The 17,334-nt window shown below is 33.7% G+C and overlaps 1 protein-coding gene across 1 annotated transcript in view; it reads left to right on the top strand.

Moving 5' to 3' along the window:
- LOC118192042 (alpha-catulin-like) overlaps positions 1-17,334 on the top strand; it is a 146,284-nt gene that overhangs the window by 19,439 nt on the left and 109,511 nt on the right. Inside the window, exon 3 of the mRNA XM_085807804.1 lies at positions 15,668-15,843. Within this exon, the coding sequence (XP_085663930.1) occupies positions 15,668-15,843 (176 nt within the window). The remainder of the gene's footprint in view (positions 1-15,667; positions 15,844-17,334) is intronic.

The following is a 17,334-nucleotide window of genomic DNA, read 5'->3' as shown; positions in this document are numbered from 1 at the left end:
GTATGCTGTCGCCAACAAAGTCTGCTTGGCGAGATTTGCGCCGGCAGAACGGAAAAGTACCAGGTATTTTTACAAAACATTCAACTACTCGGGTTACCATAAAAGAAACAACAACTTGGCGATAAATGAAACAACTTCACAATAATACAAGGGGTACCCTTTAGTCTACTCTAACCGTAACTTCTTCAGAGAAGCTCAGGACTGCAATCATATGTGTCAATTTAATCTATTCGAGTATGAAATGTTGCATGAAGATATACATCTAAGACCATTTACTGCATTTATTCTCAAAGTAAATCAAAACTTTCATAGTTAGGACTTTATTCTGTATATATTTTGCAATATTGAAATGCTTAGCAATGGAACTACAGCACAAAGTGTTTGTACGAACTCGTTGGGACTTCGGCGATTCTGGATTAGGGGTTTTTCCGGGTTATAGATCATCAATCTAAATCTGGTAAGATGGTATGCAGAAATTATACAATTAAAAATATGAAACCATAATTTTTTAAATAAAGAGCAATTATGCTCTAAAGGGTATCAAAATTTACAAAAAAAAAGCTTAGTATTTATTTGACATTTCTTTCAATGCAAGTTGTTTAAGTTGCTTCGTTTTTTGTGCTAATACTTTCTCTTTAATTCTATAAATAGACATAATTTCTTGTTCATTTACAAAGTTCCACTGTTCAAGTCCTGTAATTGCTGTGTCGAGAATGCTGTGTCAATCGAAATTTTTTTGTTTTCAATAACCTCTTTGTCACTTTCTATTGGAAGTGCGCATGGGTAAATGCTTTACGTGCATGCATAGCGGACGTGCGCATTAAACAACAGATGTGTAAACGCTTTACGCACAAGCGTAAGTTTGTGGCTTTGAGGTCCGGATTATAGATAATTTCGGATAATGGGCGTCCGGATTGGAGACTTTATACTGTACTATTGGGGACAAGATGCAGGAGGATGACCTCCCACGTGGCTACGAACTTCGACTTTCTATCACTTATTTTAGAACTCTCACTGCTCCTGTTTACATCATATTTCTTTTATTACATTTATTTCATCTTATAGTGTGATAGAAAAGTATGTTTTATATGTTACTGCACTTAATTATTTTAATAGAAAATTTTCATGATTTTTGCATACCCATCACAGCAGCCAATCAGACGACATCTTCTGATTACTATCTGATCTATGTATACCTGCTTCTGATAGACTGCCCGCTAATTTTTGCCTTATAATTGCTTACTTATTTTGTTATTATATTTTTGTTAATATTTTGTATCTATATTTTAGGGAGCCCCTTGCATTATGGCCAAATTGTTGTTTAATTTATGGTAACCTGAGTAGTTGAATGTTATGGAAACCCTATGATGACGTCATTGGTTATGTGATTGCGGTGACTGATGGAAAAATATATGTAAGGTCTAATTTCTGTATTGTATATCAGTTAGGAAGTATGTTGCTTATTTTGTGCTGCACACCATAAAATGGCTGTATGCGATAAGATTAATGTGTAACTTCTGTACGATTTAGAATGAAAGGGGGGAAGCATTAAATGAGTAATTTGTAAATTAAGGTTTACTTGGTAGTCATTATAAGTGTCCTGTTTGTACGAAGGAAATGCATATGGTAGAATGTAAAGATCGTTCAGATGTCCTTAAATGGGTTTGTCTCAAGAAAGTTTCATACAAGAAATGCCACCAACAGTCTGGCACTGCAGAGGATATTTTTGACTCTTATTTTTGTGAATTTATGTGGTGATGGCAGTATGCATATTCTGGATGAGATAATTTTAGAAAGTTTTTGGATGCTGTTAAGGTATTTTGTGTGCCACAGACTGAAGACACAGAAATTTCTTAATATGGTAAGTCAATATTTCTTTTTTGTAGTGCGTATATGCGATAATATGTATTTCCTTTTTTATGTTATTTCATTGTGTGATTTAAAATGCAGTTGATTGAGCTTCGATTGGCTACAAATTTTGTTAAATTTTGGTGATGAGTAACTTTGTTTTAACATTATATGATGTCATCATTCTCCTGATTTTTTTAAGTGAAAATAGATCAATGCATACATGGACAAAGTTGAGGGAGTGCGCAATGCCGAGATTGTGCTGTGCAATTATCTGATTTTTTTTAAGTGGAAATAGATGAATGTGTACATGAACACCAAGTTTGTTCAGTTCTTTGACTTGTTATTTTGGTTTTCTGTAGCAGCCATCTTGAAATTGTGCCTTGCAGGCCAGTCACCAGTTTTAGCCAAGGGGCACCCTGAAATATATTTTTACTCTTATTTTGTGTAAATGGTCTTTCTAATTGCAAGAAAAATGTAATTTTTATGATACAGTGCACTGAATATTTGTAAAATGGACACTGTTTCGAAACCTTTGACCAGCATCTCTTCAGCCTACTAAATGCCTCTACAGCTTCACATGACAAAGTGGTCATGCCCTCTTTACATCTTGTCCTCTGGTCTCACTCGGGCATTCCTACTTGCAGCGTCTCTCATCAAGTCAAGACAGCCAGTATACAGCTTACTATCTGCAAGCTAAACACAACAATAGCAAGAAAAGTAAAGGAACTGCTATTCAGTCTTGCAAATTTCTTTGCTCCTGATGAAGAGGGACCTGTTTGCCCTTGAAAGCGATTCAGTTTTTTGTCTAAATCTGTACCAAATACAAGGTTGTTTCTTTGCTAATTTTACAGCACAAATATGTTAAAAACAGTTTAATGTAATACTTATATAATAATAAGCAAGGTACATATTATTTTCGACAAAACAAGAAAAAGGTCTAGTATATTTTCGCTAAATAAAATCAGAACACAATTAATTTCTGAGTGAAAAATTCTGAAATGTATAAAAAAATAAGCTTACCTCAATCACATGACTAATTCTTTTTTATTATACAAAACTATGTTGCACACATTTACTTAGTTAGATTTATTTTTAAACTTAACGTTTATAGTTTTTCCCATACAATTTGTCTTTTAGCCTCATAAATTTTTATGCAAAATCATGTAATATTTTTTCCCCTTTCCTCTTTAGATAACTTTTTTCTGCATTTCTTAAATCTTCGCATTTCATGGTTTTTGTGAAGCAAACGTTTTAATTAACTTGGTACATTGAACTTGTAATCTGCCTTTCTTAAATCATTTTATTTTCTTTGGGTAGTAAACATTTTAATTAACTTGTTAATGTCCACTGCACATGCAATTTGCCTTTCTACTATTATTAAAGAAAGACCTCTTAATCATTCTTCATTCATTGTAGATTGTATGTAACTTTTGAAATCAGTGTGAATGATAGAAATAGCCTCAAAGCTAAAAATTAATTGCTTTCAATGTCTCTTTATTTACGATTTAGTGCTACTTGCTCAGAACAGGAAATGAACTATTAATATAAATGTAGAAATGTAGTAGATCATTCAAAGTAGCTGTAATGTAAAACATCTGAAGGAAGCTCATGGGATATGATGGTGAATAAATAGTTGTCATGTGGTATGCTTTGTTGTTCAAATCACACTAAATCAACGTTCCCCTCCCCATAAAAGTAATTTTGCTAATTCAGTAAGAATCAGAAGTGTAACTCATTCAACATCTGAAGCGCTTAAACAATTTTGATGTGACAGTGAAAGTAGACAATTTGGTGACTGAGGTTCACATTGGATGGTCTGTGTTGGATTAGGATGTCGACAATGATTAAAATGAATCTTGGACAATGATACACTGGTGGACAATTGCTAAGGACAGATGATGGTAGCAGCAATATCAACCACAAAATGAAAGGCAGAAAAATGTGGAAGTTAGCATAAGTGTGGAATACAGTAAGCTGTGTTTTATATACGCAAAATTTGAATTGCCACAATTGTTCATCACGTAATGTGTTGATAAAAAGGATAAAAGATTTGATGCATGACCTTTGTTGTTCAAAACTGAAATTTAATGGGAATCAGTCAACAAACTTGCAATTTTAACTATGTCTTTCCTACATTATTTAGATGATTTTACGCATGGCCATATTATTTGCAAGATTGAAGAAGGGCAAAAAATAGCAGATATGGCTAGGGAGTTTGACATCAGCCACAGTGTTGTTTCAAGGCTTTGGAAATCATTTCAAACAAATGGAATGTGTAGCAAACATCATTCGGGAGATCATGTTCACAGTGCGGAAGATAGGTACATATTGCTATTGACAAACAGTACTGCCGCAGCACAGCTGTTGAAGTGGCAGATCAGTTACTTGTTGCTACTGGTAAATGAATCTCCTGAAAAACTGTAGTCAGATATTTGCATCAAGGAGCACTATATGCCCGAAGTCCTATTGTGTGTATTTCATTCTCCAGACAGCAATGTACTGCCCATTTGCAATGGTATCGTGAGCATTGTAATTGGACTAAACAGAACTGGACTCGTGTACGATTCTTAGATGAGAGTAGGTTCAATCTGTTACTGGATTATAGACATCAACTGATCTGACATTACTACTTATCATCCAGAAAATACTTAGGAAGGACCGGTATCCGAGATGTAGTATCGTGGTATGGGCCGGCACTATGATCAATTGCTACATGTAGTTTTGCAGCTGAGACTATTGATACTGGCCAGTGATACATTAATAATGTTCTGCTGCCTCATGGTCGCATTTGTATGGTGCTGTCGGTGATAAATTTGTTTTCATAGATGACAACACAACATGTCCTCAAACAGTCATTGTCCTGGAGTGTCTAGAGAGTGAGGATATTCAATACCTCGTATGTCCAGCATGTTTTCTAGATCTGAATCTCATTCAAAATGTCTGGGATGCTTTGGGGGAAAGTCTTGCTGGTCAACAGTGCTGTCATCTATGCACTGATAGAGGAATGGGATTACCCCAACAGCTGTTGGATAATATTGTGCAAAGTATGACACAATGCATTGAATCTTGCATCACACTCCATGGTAATCATATCTCAAATTGACGTATCTTTCACCACAATGCCTGTAGACGGCAATAGTATTTTTTCACTTGTAAAACACAATATGTCCATTTTGTTCTTTGAACACTTTCCAAAGCCTTCTAGATTTCAGAGCACAGTAAGTTATCTTTATTGTTACGTATCTTTCACCACAATGCCTGTAGACGGCAATAATATTTTTTCACTTGTAAAACACAATATGTCCATTTTGTTCTTTGAACACTTTCCGAAGCCTTCTAGATTTCAGAGCACAGTAAGTTATCTTTATTGTTATGTCCCAATATTCTGGCATTATTTTATTTCACTTGGTATCCAAACACACTTACTTTTTAACGTGCTAAGTAGCTGCTTGTGATCTGTCCTTAGCAATTGTCCACCAGTGTATTATAATTATCAGTACTATTGTTTAGGGCTAATGTTTGTTATATTTTTCAAGTAAGAAAATTGTTTTCAAATAACATTTAAACCGAAACAGAAAGCTAACATTAGTCATTCAATTTTAATTAATGATTCAACTTTCAAAATGACCAAATGTACCTCAACAATGTTAAGTGATCTTTTATAATGCAGAAAATGCAAGTTTTCAGCTTGAAAAATTAAATATCAGCCTTTACTAACCATCGGTTCATCAAAGGCTGAGTTTTTAAGGCCATAAAAGGTGATAGTTTGACATGGGTTTGAATCCTGGGTACTGGGTTTACGCTGTTTCTGTGCAATTTTGGTATTTTTTGCACCATTTTTCTCTTGTGCAGGATTTACCGATGCGGCCTTTCTTCCGAGAATTATGGTAGTTTTATTCTAAACCTTTTATTGGAAAATGGGGGTCAACCTCACTGAAATTATATAACTAATAATGATAACATACATTTGAAAGAACAAATATAGAATAATCTGAAAAAGAGACCAAAGAAAAGTCCTATTTTTTTCCAATTTATCAATTTAGATACCTTATTCCAAAAAACATCAAATAATAAAATAAATAAACAAATATTGTGTGTATTTTATTCTCCAGACAGCAATGTACTGCCCATTTGCAATGGTATCGTGAGCATTGTAATTGACAGCACTTTCAGCTGCTGTCAGTTTAAATCAGCCTCGATAAAATGTCAGACATAAAATGGCCACCCTGTATAGGAATATTGCCTCACTAACATATACCAAAACCTCTTTTTACACAGTAGATTGGTTCTTCAGAAAACCATGTAAAAATGTTCCATGTATATTGTATATAGAAAATATTCTACACTTGCATCCCAGATTCTGTTCATGTAGAATATGCCAGATTTCAACCTAGTAGCAGAAGATAATATTCAAAATGTTGGATATACTGACATCTAAGTCTTAATTTTAGGGCAAATTGAAGATTTTTTAAACCATGCTTCTTAAAAAAAGTGTGTATTTGGTGATATTTTAAACTGTGTTAATTCAAAAATCGCATAAAAGTGAGTATTGAAAAAAAGAGGTTTCCATGTATTTTATAATATTATTCAATTAGTATGTTATCAAAGAAATCATAGACATCTTTAAAAAAATACTGAGAAAATGTGCTATCAATATACAGAACAGATAGATTTAATAAATTAATACACAGGTACTTACATTATCAGTAATATCAGTGATTCAATGTCGGAAGATAGAGCCGTATGCGGACTTGGCAAAAAAGAATGCCACAATAGGTGCAACGGAGTTTGGGGTGCAAAACAAAATAATGGAGAGCCGGTTGAGAGTTACATGTGATTTTTAATTTATTCTTTTACTTGACTATTTACTTCTAGTTGACCATTGTACTTATTCTCTATGAATTAATATTGACTGTCATTAGCCTTTTTACATCTCCTGATCAATTAGACAGAGACGCGTATTATGTGTACATCACAACCCCTTTCTTTCTTAGGGTGGCGCCTCACTGGATACTTCTTGCTAAGCAGCTGGTTTGTCTATCTAAACAAACAGCTGGGGATGATCAAATGCTGAAATGTGCAACTCAGATTGATATTTTTCTTAAAATGTCATCTATACTTCTAGTTCATTCAACTGAATTAAATCTGCCTTCTATAAGTAGTTTCATGCAAAACTGAAACAGAAAAGTACTAGTGAACATCCAAGAGGAAATCTAGAAGCGATGTGCATGTAGTGATAATAATTATATGATTGACGTTAAATTAGAAAATATTGATAAGTTGGTTACAGTAACAAAATGACTGAAGTTATATCAAACCAAAATAAACCGATATTTTTTTCAGTTCCAGTTTTCGTTTCAACCAAAATAACTTTTTTTTTCCCGGTTCAGTTCTGGTTCGAAGCTCTGGTTACATCAAAAGAATTTATATGAGGCGTATTCGGAAACTAAGTACCGTTTAAAAAAAAAATAGTAAAACAATTTTTTCGAATCCAATTTTATTTTTACATGAAAATACATGTCTTAAACTATTTTTCAACATAGTTTCCGCGAATGATCAAACACTTGTCATAGCGGGTGACCAGTTTTTGTATACCATCGTCAAAGAAACTTCCCGCCAGTTTCGATAACCACGACTCCACAGCATTTTTCGTGTCATCGTCAGATCCAAAGCGCTTGCGGTCAGACACAATTTCGAACAAAACAGTACGTGAAATTTGTGGAAATGCCTCTGAAAGAGTTGTCATTGTGTAGCGTCTGTTCTCATGAATTGCTTCATCAACTTTCCTTACCAAATCATTGGTGACAACAGAAGGCCGACCACTCCGAGCCTCGGCATGGACATTTGTTCGACCTGCATTAAACATTCTTATCCACTTTCTCACCATTCCATCACTTATCGCGTATTCAACGTAAACTTCTGTCACTTGACGATAAATTTCGGCCGGTTTAACATTTCTCGCGTTCAAAAATTTAATCACGGCACGTATCTCACAGTCAGCGGGAGAACTAATTGTCTTAAACATTTTGAATGTGCACAGCAAACTGAAAACACAACATAGAGCAACCAAAATGGCGACAATTGAAAATCAGTGAACAAGAAAGACTAGTGCGCATGCGCGGGACGCCTACCACAGCGCTGCGACGGCACTAGAATGAAACGGTACTTAGTTTCCGAATACGCTACGTAGAATTAGCAAAAATATGTGCATGTAGTAAGTAGGCTTATTAAAAGAATGTTTTGTTATTTACAAGAATGATGTATTTATTTAAGATCCAAACCTGTTTTCAACAATAATGCTTTAGAATATGTTTGTTAGTTTGTTAGTTTATGTTTTTTAGTCCATGATACGCTGGTCACATAATAGTATATTTTGACGCATAAGCAAACAGGCATCTCTCTTTGCAGGTGTATTAAAAATGCTGCTAACAGCACTTTCCACCAGTGTAAAGAAGCATGCTTGTTGCATGAAATGTAACCAAAGTAAAGGCACATCTAAAACAAAAAAGTTTGTGTTTTAGATGGATATTTATTCAAATATACACATATATCTTGTAGTAAGACAAAGTTTTTGTACAGATCTGTACGATATTTATTGTGTCAATATTGTACAATTATACAATACAATTTGTACAATATTCATTCAAATATCCATGTATACCCTACAGTAAGACAAAAAATGTCATATTTATCTTTATTATCAAAAGAGTATTGATATGTATGCAGAATAATTTCCTATAATATGGTAAAATAAATTTATGTATTTGAAAAGGAGCCAGTGCTAGCCTTAATAATATAATGTAAATTATTATTAAGAAATGATTTTAGCTACTGCTGTATTAGCTGGGGGTGCAAGAAGGGAAGTCATTTATGATCCTTGTTCTGGACATCATGCGATCACGGCCAGTTTTGGATTACAGATCTCTTACCCTTTAGTAAATAAAGTGAGAAATAGGTGGAATTATAAGAAGGCGAAGTGGGAAAACTTTTGCTGGGAACTTGAGGCTATCTTTTCCCAGCCACCTAAGTTTTTAAACCCTGAGACGAGCATCGACAAGGCATTCTCTTATTTTTCTGAATTAATTTTGACAACCACAAAGAAGGGTATACGAAGAGGTAAACAACTAAGGTTCAATGCTTTCTGGAATGATAGATTGACTGAATTAAAGGGTATATCCATTGAATCCCGAAACTTTGCTGAACAAACAAAAAATCCTAAGGATGTCCAGAGATGAAGAAGTGTAGTCATCCTTAGAAAAGAAATTATTGCAGCAAAGAAAAAATGCTTTAATGATTTCATTACTAATATAGATTATAGAAAGGATGGAAAAGAGGTTAATAATTTTGTGAATGGAGTGAAAAAGGAAGAGAGTGTTCAGGGAAGAGGATGATGGATGATCTGGTCATTGCGGATACTTTTAACTCATTTTATTGCAAAAGACAGTGTTTAAAAAACGATCTGAAGACGAGCCAAAAGATCCTTGGGAAAACAATTATCGAGAAATTTTCTTCTAGCTCTCGGGGACGTTCAGTCTTTAATAGAGATTTTGCTATTTCTGAATTGCGAAGAGCTATTGGACAAATGAAATGTAAAAATCATCCAAGCCCAGACAATATCTATATTGAATTTTTAATGAATTTTTGTGAAAACACCCTGAATGTCACCCTGAAGCTCTATAATAAGAGTTGGAACTCGACTGTTCCTGCTGCCTGGAAAAAGGCCATCTTGATCCCAATTCTTAAAAAGAACAAACCACAGCAGGATTTGGACAGCTATAGACCAACTGCTTTAACTAGTGTGTTATCAAAGGTAATGGAGGGAATGATTATTTCCCGTCTTAAATAGTACTTTGAAACCAATGGCTTAATATCTTCCAAACAAGGGGGATTTAGAAATTACCATTCTACAAGTCAACAAGTTGTATTCTTAAGCCAGTCAAATAAAGATGCACTTGATGAACAAAATTCGGTACTGGCTGTTTACGTAGATTTCCAAGCAGCTTATGATAATGTTTAGCGGTTAAAGGCTGTTCAAAAACTTCAGACATTCGGTGTTGGCGGAAAAATGTTCCTTTGGTTAAAACATTTCTTGACCCAACATTTTTGTGCTACTCATTATGGCACCAGCACTTCAAAATATAAACATGTTGAAACGGGTTTGCCTCAGGGCACTGTTATTAGCCCTATTTTCTTTAACATTTTTATTAATGACCTACCAGACATCTTAGATTCAGATGGAATTGTGAACACTGCCCTTTTTGCCGATGATCTTGTAGTATGGGTCAGAGCTAACAAAAAAGACCAAGATGGTTTAAACTGAATCTTAAACTCTGTGCTCCAGAGACTTGAGGAGTGGTAATAATATGAGAGTTAATCAGGGAAAGATTACTTGTCAGTTTTTCTCTCTCAACAGACAACACTTTACTCCTTGACTACTGTATGAGAAGTCGGTTTTGCAGCAGACGGATGGTGCCACCTATCTTAGCTGTATTTTTGACAAGTGCCTAACCTGGAGAAAGCATGCAGAGCATGTATTTGCTAAGGTGGAGTGTAGATTACCTATCCTTAAACACTTAGCTGGTGTTAAATGGGGTTGTGGTAGAGAGACTCTCGATGTATAAAATGTATATTCGACCAATACTACATTATTGCTGTGAGATATTGATCTCGGTTACACGAGATGTGATACAACGTCTGGAGGTCTTCCAAAATCAGGCACTGCACATTATAACCGGGGCTGTTTAAACGACTCCCATTCTGGCAATGCAGTTTGTATCGGCAAACCAACCAGTGACAAACCTGATTCAGAAAAATGCTTTCATCCTTTTCCAGAGACTTAGACGTCTACCAAGTAACCCTCATTGGAGGAATTATGATTATAATAAGCAATGAAATCTGAAGACACAAAATGGCTTTCTGCAGTGTGTCTCTTCCCTAGAACAATACAATCATATAAGAACACTGAAACCAGCACTGCTGTTTTTGTTAAATCCATTGGATTATAGCTTCCTTGATGTGCGGTTGAACATGGAAATGAAATTTGATTAGAAGGAAATGAGTCCAGAGCAAATAAGAACCATAGCTTTGGAAACAATTGAGCAACGTTTTCCGGCTGAGGAATGGATACATGTGCATACGGATGGCTCTCTGACTGATAGGATTCAGGGGGCTGTAGCTGGAGTTTTTAGCAAGCTTTTTAGTTTCTACGTACCTGTGGGGGCTTACTCCACTTACTTTGATAGAGAACTGAAAGCTCAGGCTAACTGAATATGTAGCTCTCCAACAATTATCATTGAGACAGAGCTTGTTCAGGAGGGCTGTTGTACTGTCTGATTTGACTTCAGCAATACAGGCCATCTCCTCTTACCAAGAGTGTAAGAACATATGCGTTCAACAGTGTCAGGAAATCATAAAAGAACTTTCCCACAAGATATCTTTTCAATGGGTACCTTCATACTGCGGTATTTATGAAAATGAGATGGCTGATATGCTTGTGAAAAAGGGGGCTACTGTTCTCCAAAAGCCACAAATGAGTGCAAGCCTCCGTTCTATTAAGCTTCTGACATCGCTAACATATCAAAAGAGTTTTAGAGATTTTGCCACTCGGGCTTCTGAGGGCAAGCCTTGGAGTGTTCTCTCTTCAAACCCAGCTTTTGTTCGTGACCACTCGCGAACAGTTGTGGTTGCCTCTTTTAGACTATTGACGGGCATGACTGTTTAAAGAATCATTTATTTCGCATTGGACTAGCTGATTCGCCGTTGTGTGTTTTATGTAATAGTGGACGGCCAATGACGGCGGAATGTTTGAACGAGCGTGAAGCACTGACAAATTTTTCTTGTAGATTTCAGCGCTATTGGCAAGCAAGGCGTTTAATGGCCTAACAGCCAATGTAACTGGCATTTGACAAATAAATTATTAAGAAATCCTCAGATTAAATACTGCTATCATCTTTTCCATTAATTGGTGTTATCGATTCATTTTACTGTATTTTTCTTTAAAAGAAATTTATTCATGAATAGTTTTAAATGGAATAATGGGGGGAATACAGCTCTTTTTAACTATCTACGACCCTCTGAAATGTATTCATGAGGTAGCGCATTATGTTGCCAAAATAGGCATCCCATGATGTCGCAAAATGTATTTATATGGCAACTCTGGCATGCACATGCACTTAGCAGATGAGAGCTTATTTCTGCTTTCAAAATCCACTGTCATTTTTCCAATTAATGTTTGTTTTATTTGCATTTGATTTTTCCCCCCTTTCATAAGGAATCAATGAGACTGAGGAGTTTGCCGGGTGATGAAAAAGCTCGTGCAGTACAAAGTCTATAATCCGGACATCCATTATCCAGAATGATCTATAATCCGGACCTCAAAGCCACAAACTTGTTTTTTTGTATGCTTTACGCATGCACGTTTAGCACAAAAAACGAAGCAACGTAAACAACTTGCATTGAAAGAAATGTTTAATAAACATATAAATATTAAGCTTTTTTTTGTAAATTTTGATATCCTTTAGATCATAATTGCTCTTTATTTCATAAATTACGGTTTCATATTTTTCATTGTATAATTTATGCATGCCATCTTACCAGATTTCAATTGATGATCTATAATCCGGAAAAACCCGTAATCCAGAATCGAAGTTCTGACGAGTCCGGATTACGGACTTTGTACTGTATTGCATTTTGTCCAATTTTGAGAATGCAAAAATTCGTATTCAGTGAAGTTTACTTAAATGATCACATTTTTATGCAACAAAATTTGTGCATGATGCTAAATTTATGCATTTCTCCTATTTATTTATTTTTTAAGCTGAAGCAAATTGCTGTATACGTGGAGAGAACAGTGAAAAAAATTTATCTTTTTTATGAAAATCATTTGCATTTTAAAATTTTTAATTGGTTGTTTTCTTGTGTGATTCTTAGTGTGCTGCCATATTTGAAAATGGCTGTTGTCGTTCGTGTCGTAGCTTAAGGAAAAATTAGTTATTAATGGTTGGTGATGTTTTGGGGAAAGAGATGTGTGGATGCTTAGAAAGTACTATAATTTTTTTTTTTACTACAAGCAATTTTTAAGTTATTTTATTTGCATTTATTGTATTTTTCTGAAAGTTTATGTACAAGTGATAGTTGATATTTATCATAACACATTCAGACTATGAGATGTATTGAGCACACTCAATAAATGTTAGTTTATCATAATTTAAGTTTTCTGCAAAATAATTGTTCTTAAAAATGTCAAGGGAAAACCATATTTGGCACTCCCTCCTTTTTTAATTCCTCTTGCCCCGGGTTGTTAATTTATTTTTCTCTATTGTATTTTCATATTTCAGATATGCATGTTATGAATAAAAATTGTGATAACCCTCATTTATTTAGTGTACCTGATGCCAGTGCTATGTATTTGAATTCCTATATAAATAAACTGGTTGTAACTAAACATTTGTTGGGAAAATATAATAAAATTATTAAAATGAGGCTTTTTTTCTCTGGAAATTTTTTAGTACATTCTTTTCTATTTTTTTTTTTTTTTTCTAAAAACCATTATTCATGTATAAATTTTCTTTCAAAATAAAGTAGCATTAAAACTATTAAATATACCAGTAAAAGAAAATTTTCTCAAGATCATGATTCAAACTGAGGACTTTGTTACGTGATGCCAATATAATCAGACTAGCAGTATTTTTTCTGAAAATTTAAGCAGCATGAACATAGCATAGAATTTCAGCTTCAATTTTCTAACTTTGTTTTTCATTTTGGAGTTACACACTCTCTCTTCACATATATATTTATTTTAAGGCCTTTTGTTAATATGCTGAATTTGGACAAAATCTGCAAGACAAAAGGACATTTCATTTGTAAGTAACAATGTGGTTCATAATGCAGTTTGAGCATAAAAATATACATATCCTTAATTGATGGTATTCCATAATTGTTGTTCCATTATTATACTATGTTAACATAGCTGCATCAGAATTGATATTTGGTTTTTGTACTTTCTTATCTCTCATTTTAATGTTTTCATTAACTTGAAAATGTATTGAATATATATATATATATATATATATATTTTTTTTTAATAAAGAGAAGGATTCTGCTTGCGAATTTCTGCTGTTCTGTCTGTGTTAACTTTTATTTTGCATCTTTTATGATGCATGCGTATTTACTCTTACTTTGCATCTTTTATGATGCATGCATATTAACTCCTACTTTGCATCTTTTATGATGCATGCATATTCTTTTTGCTACTATAATTGCTTGCAGAATGGAACTTTCTTTGGCTCTATGCTAAAATCATATAAGTTTTATTATGGAATTATAGATCTAATATCAAAAATATTTTGTGTCTGATATATATATAATTTATTTCAGAACTGATTTCAAATAGAAAAGCTCTATTTCAAGAGATCAGATTTAATCTGTATTATTTTCTTATACTACTATCCACATGCCTTAAATATTATGACGAGCTGTAATTATCACTCTCCAAAAGTGTTCCCATGCCTTAGCTCATAAATTTATGTATGCAGTCAAAAGTCGTTAATTCGGACACCCATAATCCGGAATGATCTATAATCCGGACCTCAAAGCTACAAACTTTCTGCGCATGCGTCGCGTTCACGCATGTGCACAGCCGTTTAAGAGTACGCATAAGACCTTTACTGCTGCGAATATGTTTGTGCGCATGCGCGTTTAATATGTAACTGAGGTATAAGCTAAGCTAAAAGTATCTAATTCAGTTAATGTTGCAGATTGCGTTGTTCCTTAATCTTCGAATTGGATCCAGCTTATTATTTTTTGCAGTCTGTTAGAGCAATTTTATAAAAGTAAGCTTGAACTTTCGATTATGTCAAATAGAATTTCCGATATATATTTACTAATATGTAATTTGTATCTACAAAGCGAAAGTATGTTTTGAAATCCGAAATCTGTTTATCAATTTCACGCCGCAGATTGGAAGTTGATCAGTCAGCACTATCCTTATCTTCAGGGCAGATGTTTTTATTTTATTTGGCTTATAATTCCTTACTAAGTGTAGTATTTCATCTCAATGAACTCCGTCTTTGATATGATTTAAATCAAGTTCCTTGTCATTATAATTTGCTTCCGATAGTGAAGAAAGTGACCCAGAGGTTATTGAAAACGAAAACATTTCGATTGACAAATTAGTCGGTATTCTCAACACAGCAATTATAGGACTTGAACCGCGGAACTTTGTAACTAAACAAGAAATTATGTCTGTTTAAGAATTAAAGAGAAAGTATTATCACATGAAACAAAGCAACTTACATTGAAAGAAATGTTTAATAAAGTAAACAAATAAATATTAAGCTTTTTCTTTTTGTAAATTTTGATACCCTTTAGATCATAATTGTTCTTTATTTCATAAATTACGGTTTCATATTTTTAATTTTGTAATTTCTGCATGCCATCTTACCAGATTTAAACTGATGATCTATAATCCGGAAAAATCGATAATCCGGAATCGCCGAAGTCCCGACGAGTCCGGATTAACAACTTTTGTCTGTATATAGTTACCCTTTATTGTTTTGCTCAATAGCTGCTAGCCAGTTATATTAATGACATTAAACTAAATGTATGTGCAGGCTAACTTCTCAAAACTGAGGAACCATGTCTATTTTTCTCTCACATTGCATCACAAAACTATCCTATTTGAATCCGATCTGAGATTGAACTTTGTTCCGGCTTTTACAATACTCCTGCATTTAGTATTTCAGAAATTTCTCAAATTGTAAATATTTTTGTATCTTTTTTTAAAACTCATTTGCTTATTTCAATATTCAATTTATAGGTTATTTTATTGAACAGTTATGTGATGTTCAGCATGATGAATGTGGTCAACTGAGGTCATATGCTGATAAAACTAACATGGTCAGAGCTGCTAGATCATTATTGTCTTCAGTGACTAGAGTCCTTCTGCTGGCTGATACGGTTGTAGTAAAGCAACTTCTTATGGCTAAAGACAGAGTAAATGGTTTTCTTTTTTTTCATATATATTTTTTTATTTATTTCAGTATCTCATTTGTTTTAAAATCCTGAGCAAAGCTTGGTAAGAGTTTTTATTAATCTAAATTGCAGCAATTAATATTATTTTAGCATTTGTCTGGCATTATTTTTAATTGCTTTTAGAAATTATGCTTGTGACAATTGTTCTTAAACTAAAGGCAGAGGAATTTTTATTGCAATAATATAAGATATTATTAATTGTGTGAAGGTATCTCCCTCTTTATGGCAAATTAACATGTAATCATGTTTCTTAATTTAAACAATACTCTTTCATTAAATGCGGAAGTGTTACTTTTTGCATAATTTTTTTTTTAGGTAGTTGAGCTTTCAAATAGGCATATCTCTTGATGCACAAGTCTCTAGCTTGTCTTTTAAAGTCCACTTTCTACTAAACCTGAAAATATATATATATATATATAATTAAAGTTGCTATGGAATACATATCGTACTTTTGGAATGATGAAACATATCTTACTGAAGAAGTAAATAAAGAAATAAAGGCATGGATTTCAGTGCTTTCGAATTAACACTGGATTCAGAATAACTGCAAAACAATTTTCACGCATACCTCTGGTTTTGATTTACTACTTAAAGCTTGAAACTTGTAAATCTTTTTGTAGCTTGATTCATGTTAGTAAGTCAGGTGTGACAGTTGAGGGAGAGTTAAGTTTAATTTCTGAAAATATGAAATATAAACTAAGAAAACCACTTTTACTCTAGTTAAAGAATTTACGATTTCACATTATCTTGAAATAAAAAAAGTAGAAATGCATGTCATGCGAAATAATCTCATTAATGCAATTAAAAAAAAAAAAAAAACTACCAGAGTACGATAAATTGTAGCCAGTCTTTTTTTTTTCAACCAACTTCTGTCAAATGATTTCTATTCTTTTAGTCAAGTAACCAATTTTCTTACCTTAAATTTCATCTTTGAAATACTTGTTTTTTCTTATATAGGTAATCTTAATGATAATTTGCATACTTTTTTTGTTCTCTTTTGCTAGTTTTTATGCTTTGAGGTATCTACAAATTGTCATTCAATAAAACTCAAGAATACTACAGTCAGTTTATAATAAGCTGAAACTGAAAAGAAGAGATAAGAATATAAAATAATTGAAAATCTGGTATAAGAAAAGTTAATGCTTATGGTGATGGCAAGTCCTCACATTTTTCACTCCAAATTCCATTTCGACAGTGGCAATAGATGTTACCTAAAGAGACTAGACCAGTTTGAACTTCACTCACTTTCTTTATCCCCTCCCTTTCCCTCGAAGTGTTAACTTTGAACGCGTGAATGGAGGCTGCAAGACATCTGGTAATTTTTCTTCCAAGCCCATTTGGTACCACCATTTTCGCTTGCTTCATGTAATTATTTATCTTTCATATCTGTGAATGAGAATGATGATTTCGTGAAAAAATAGCTGGCCATTTTTCATTCCTACCAAGTCCTAT

Source organism: Stegodyphus dumicola, chromosome X1 (assembly GCF_044657685.1).
Source record: "Stegodyphus dumicola isolate Sdum_Otavi_A_Nest chromosome X1, ASM4465768v1".
NCBI classification, from domain to species: Eukaryota; Metazoa; Arthropoda; class Arachnida; order Araneae; family Eresidae; genus Stegodyphus; species Stegodyphus dumicola.
The sequence above is the reverse complement of the archived record's forward strand: the minus strand, read 5'-3'. Positions and strand labels throughout refer to the sequence as shown.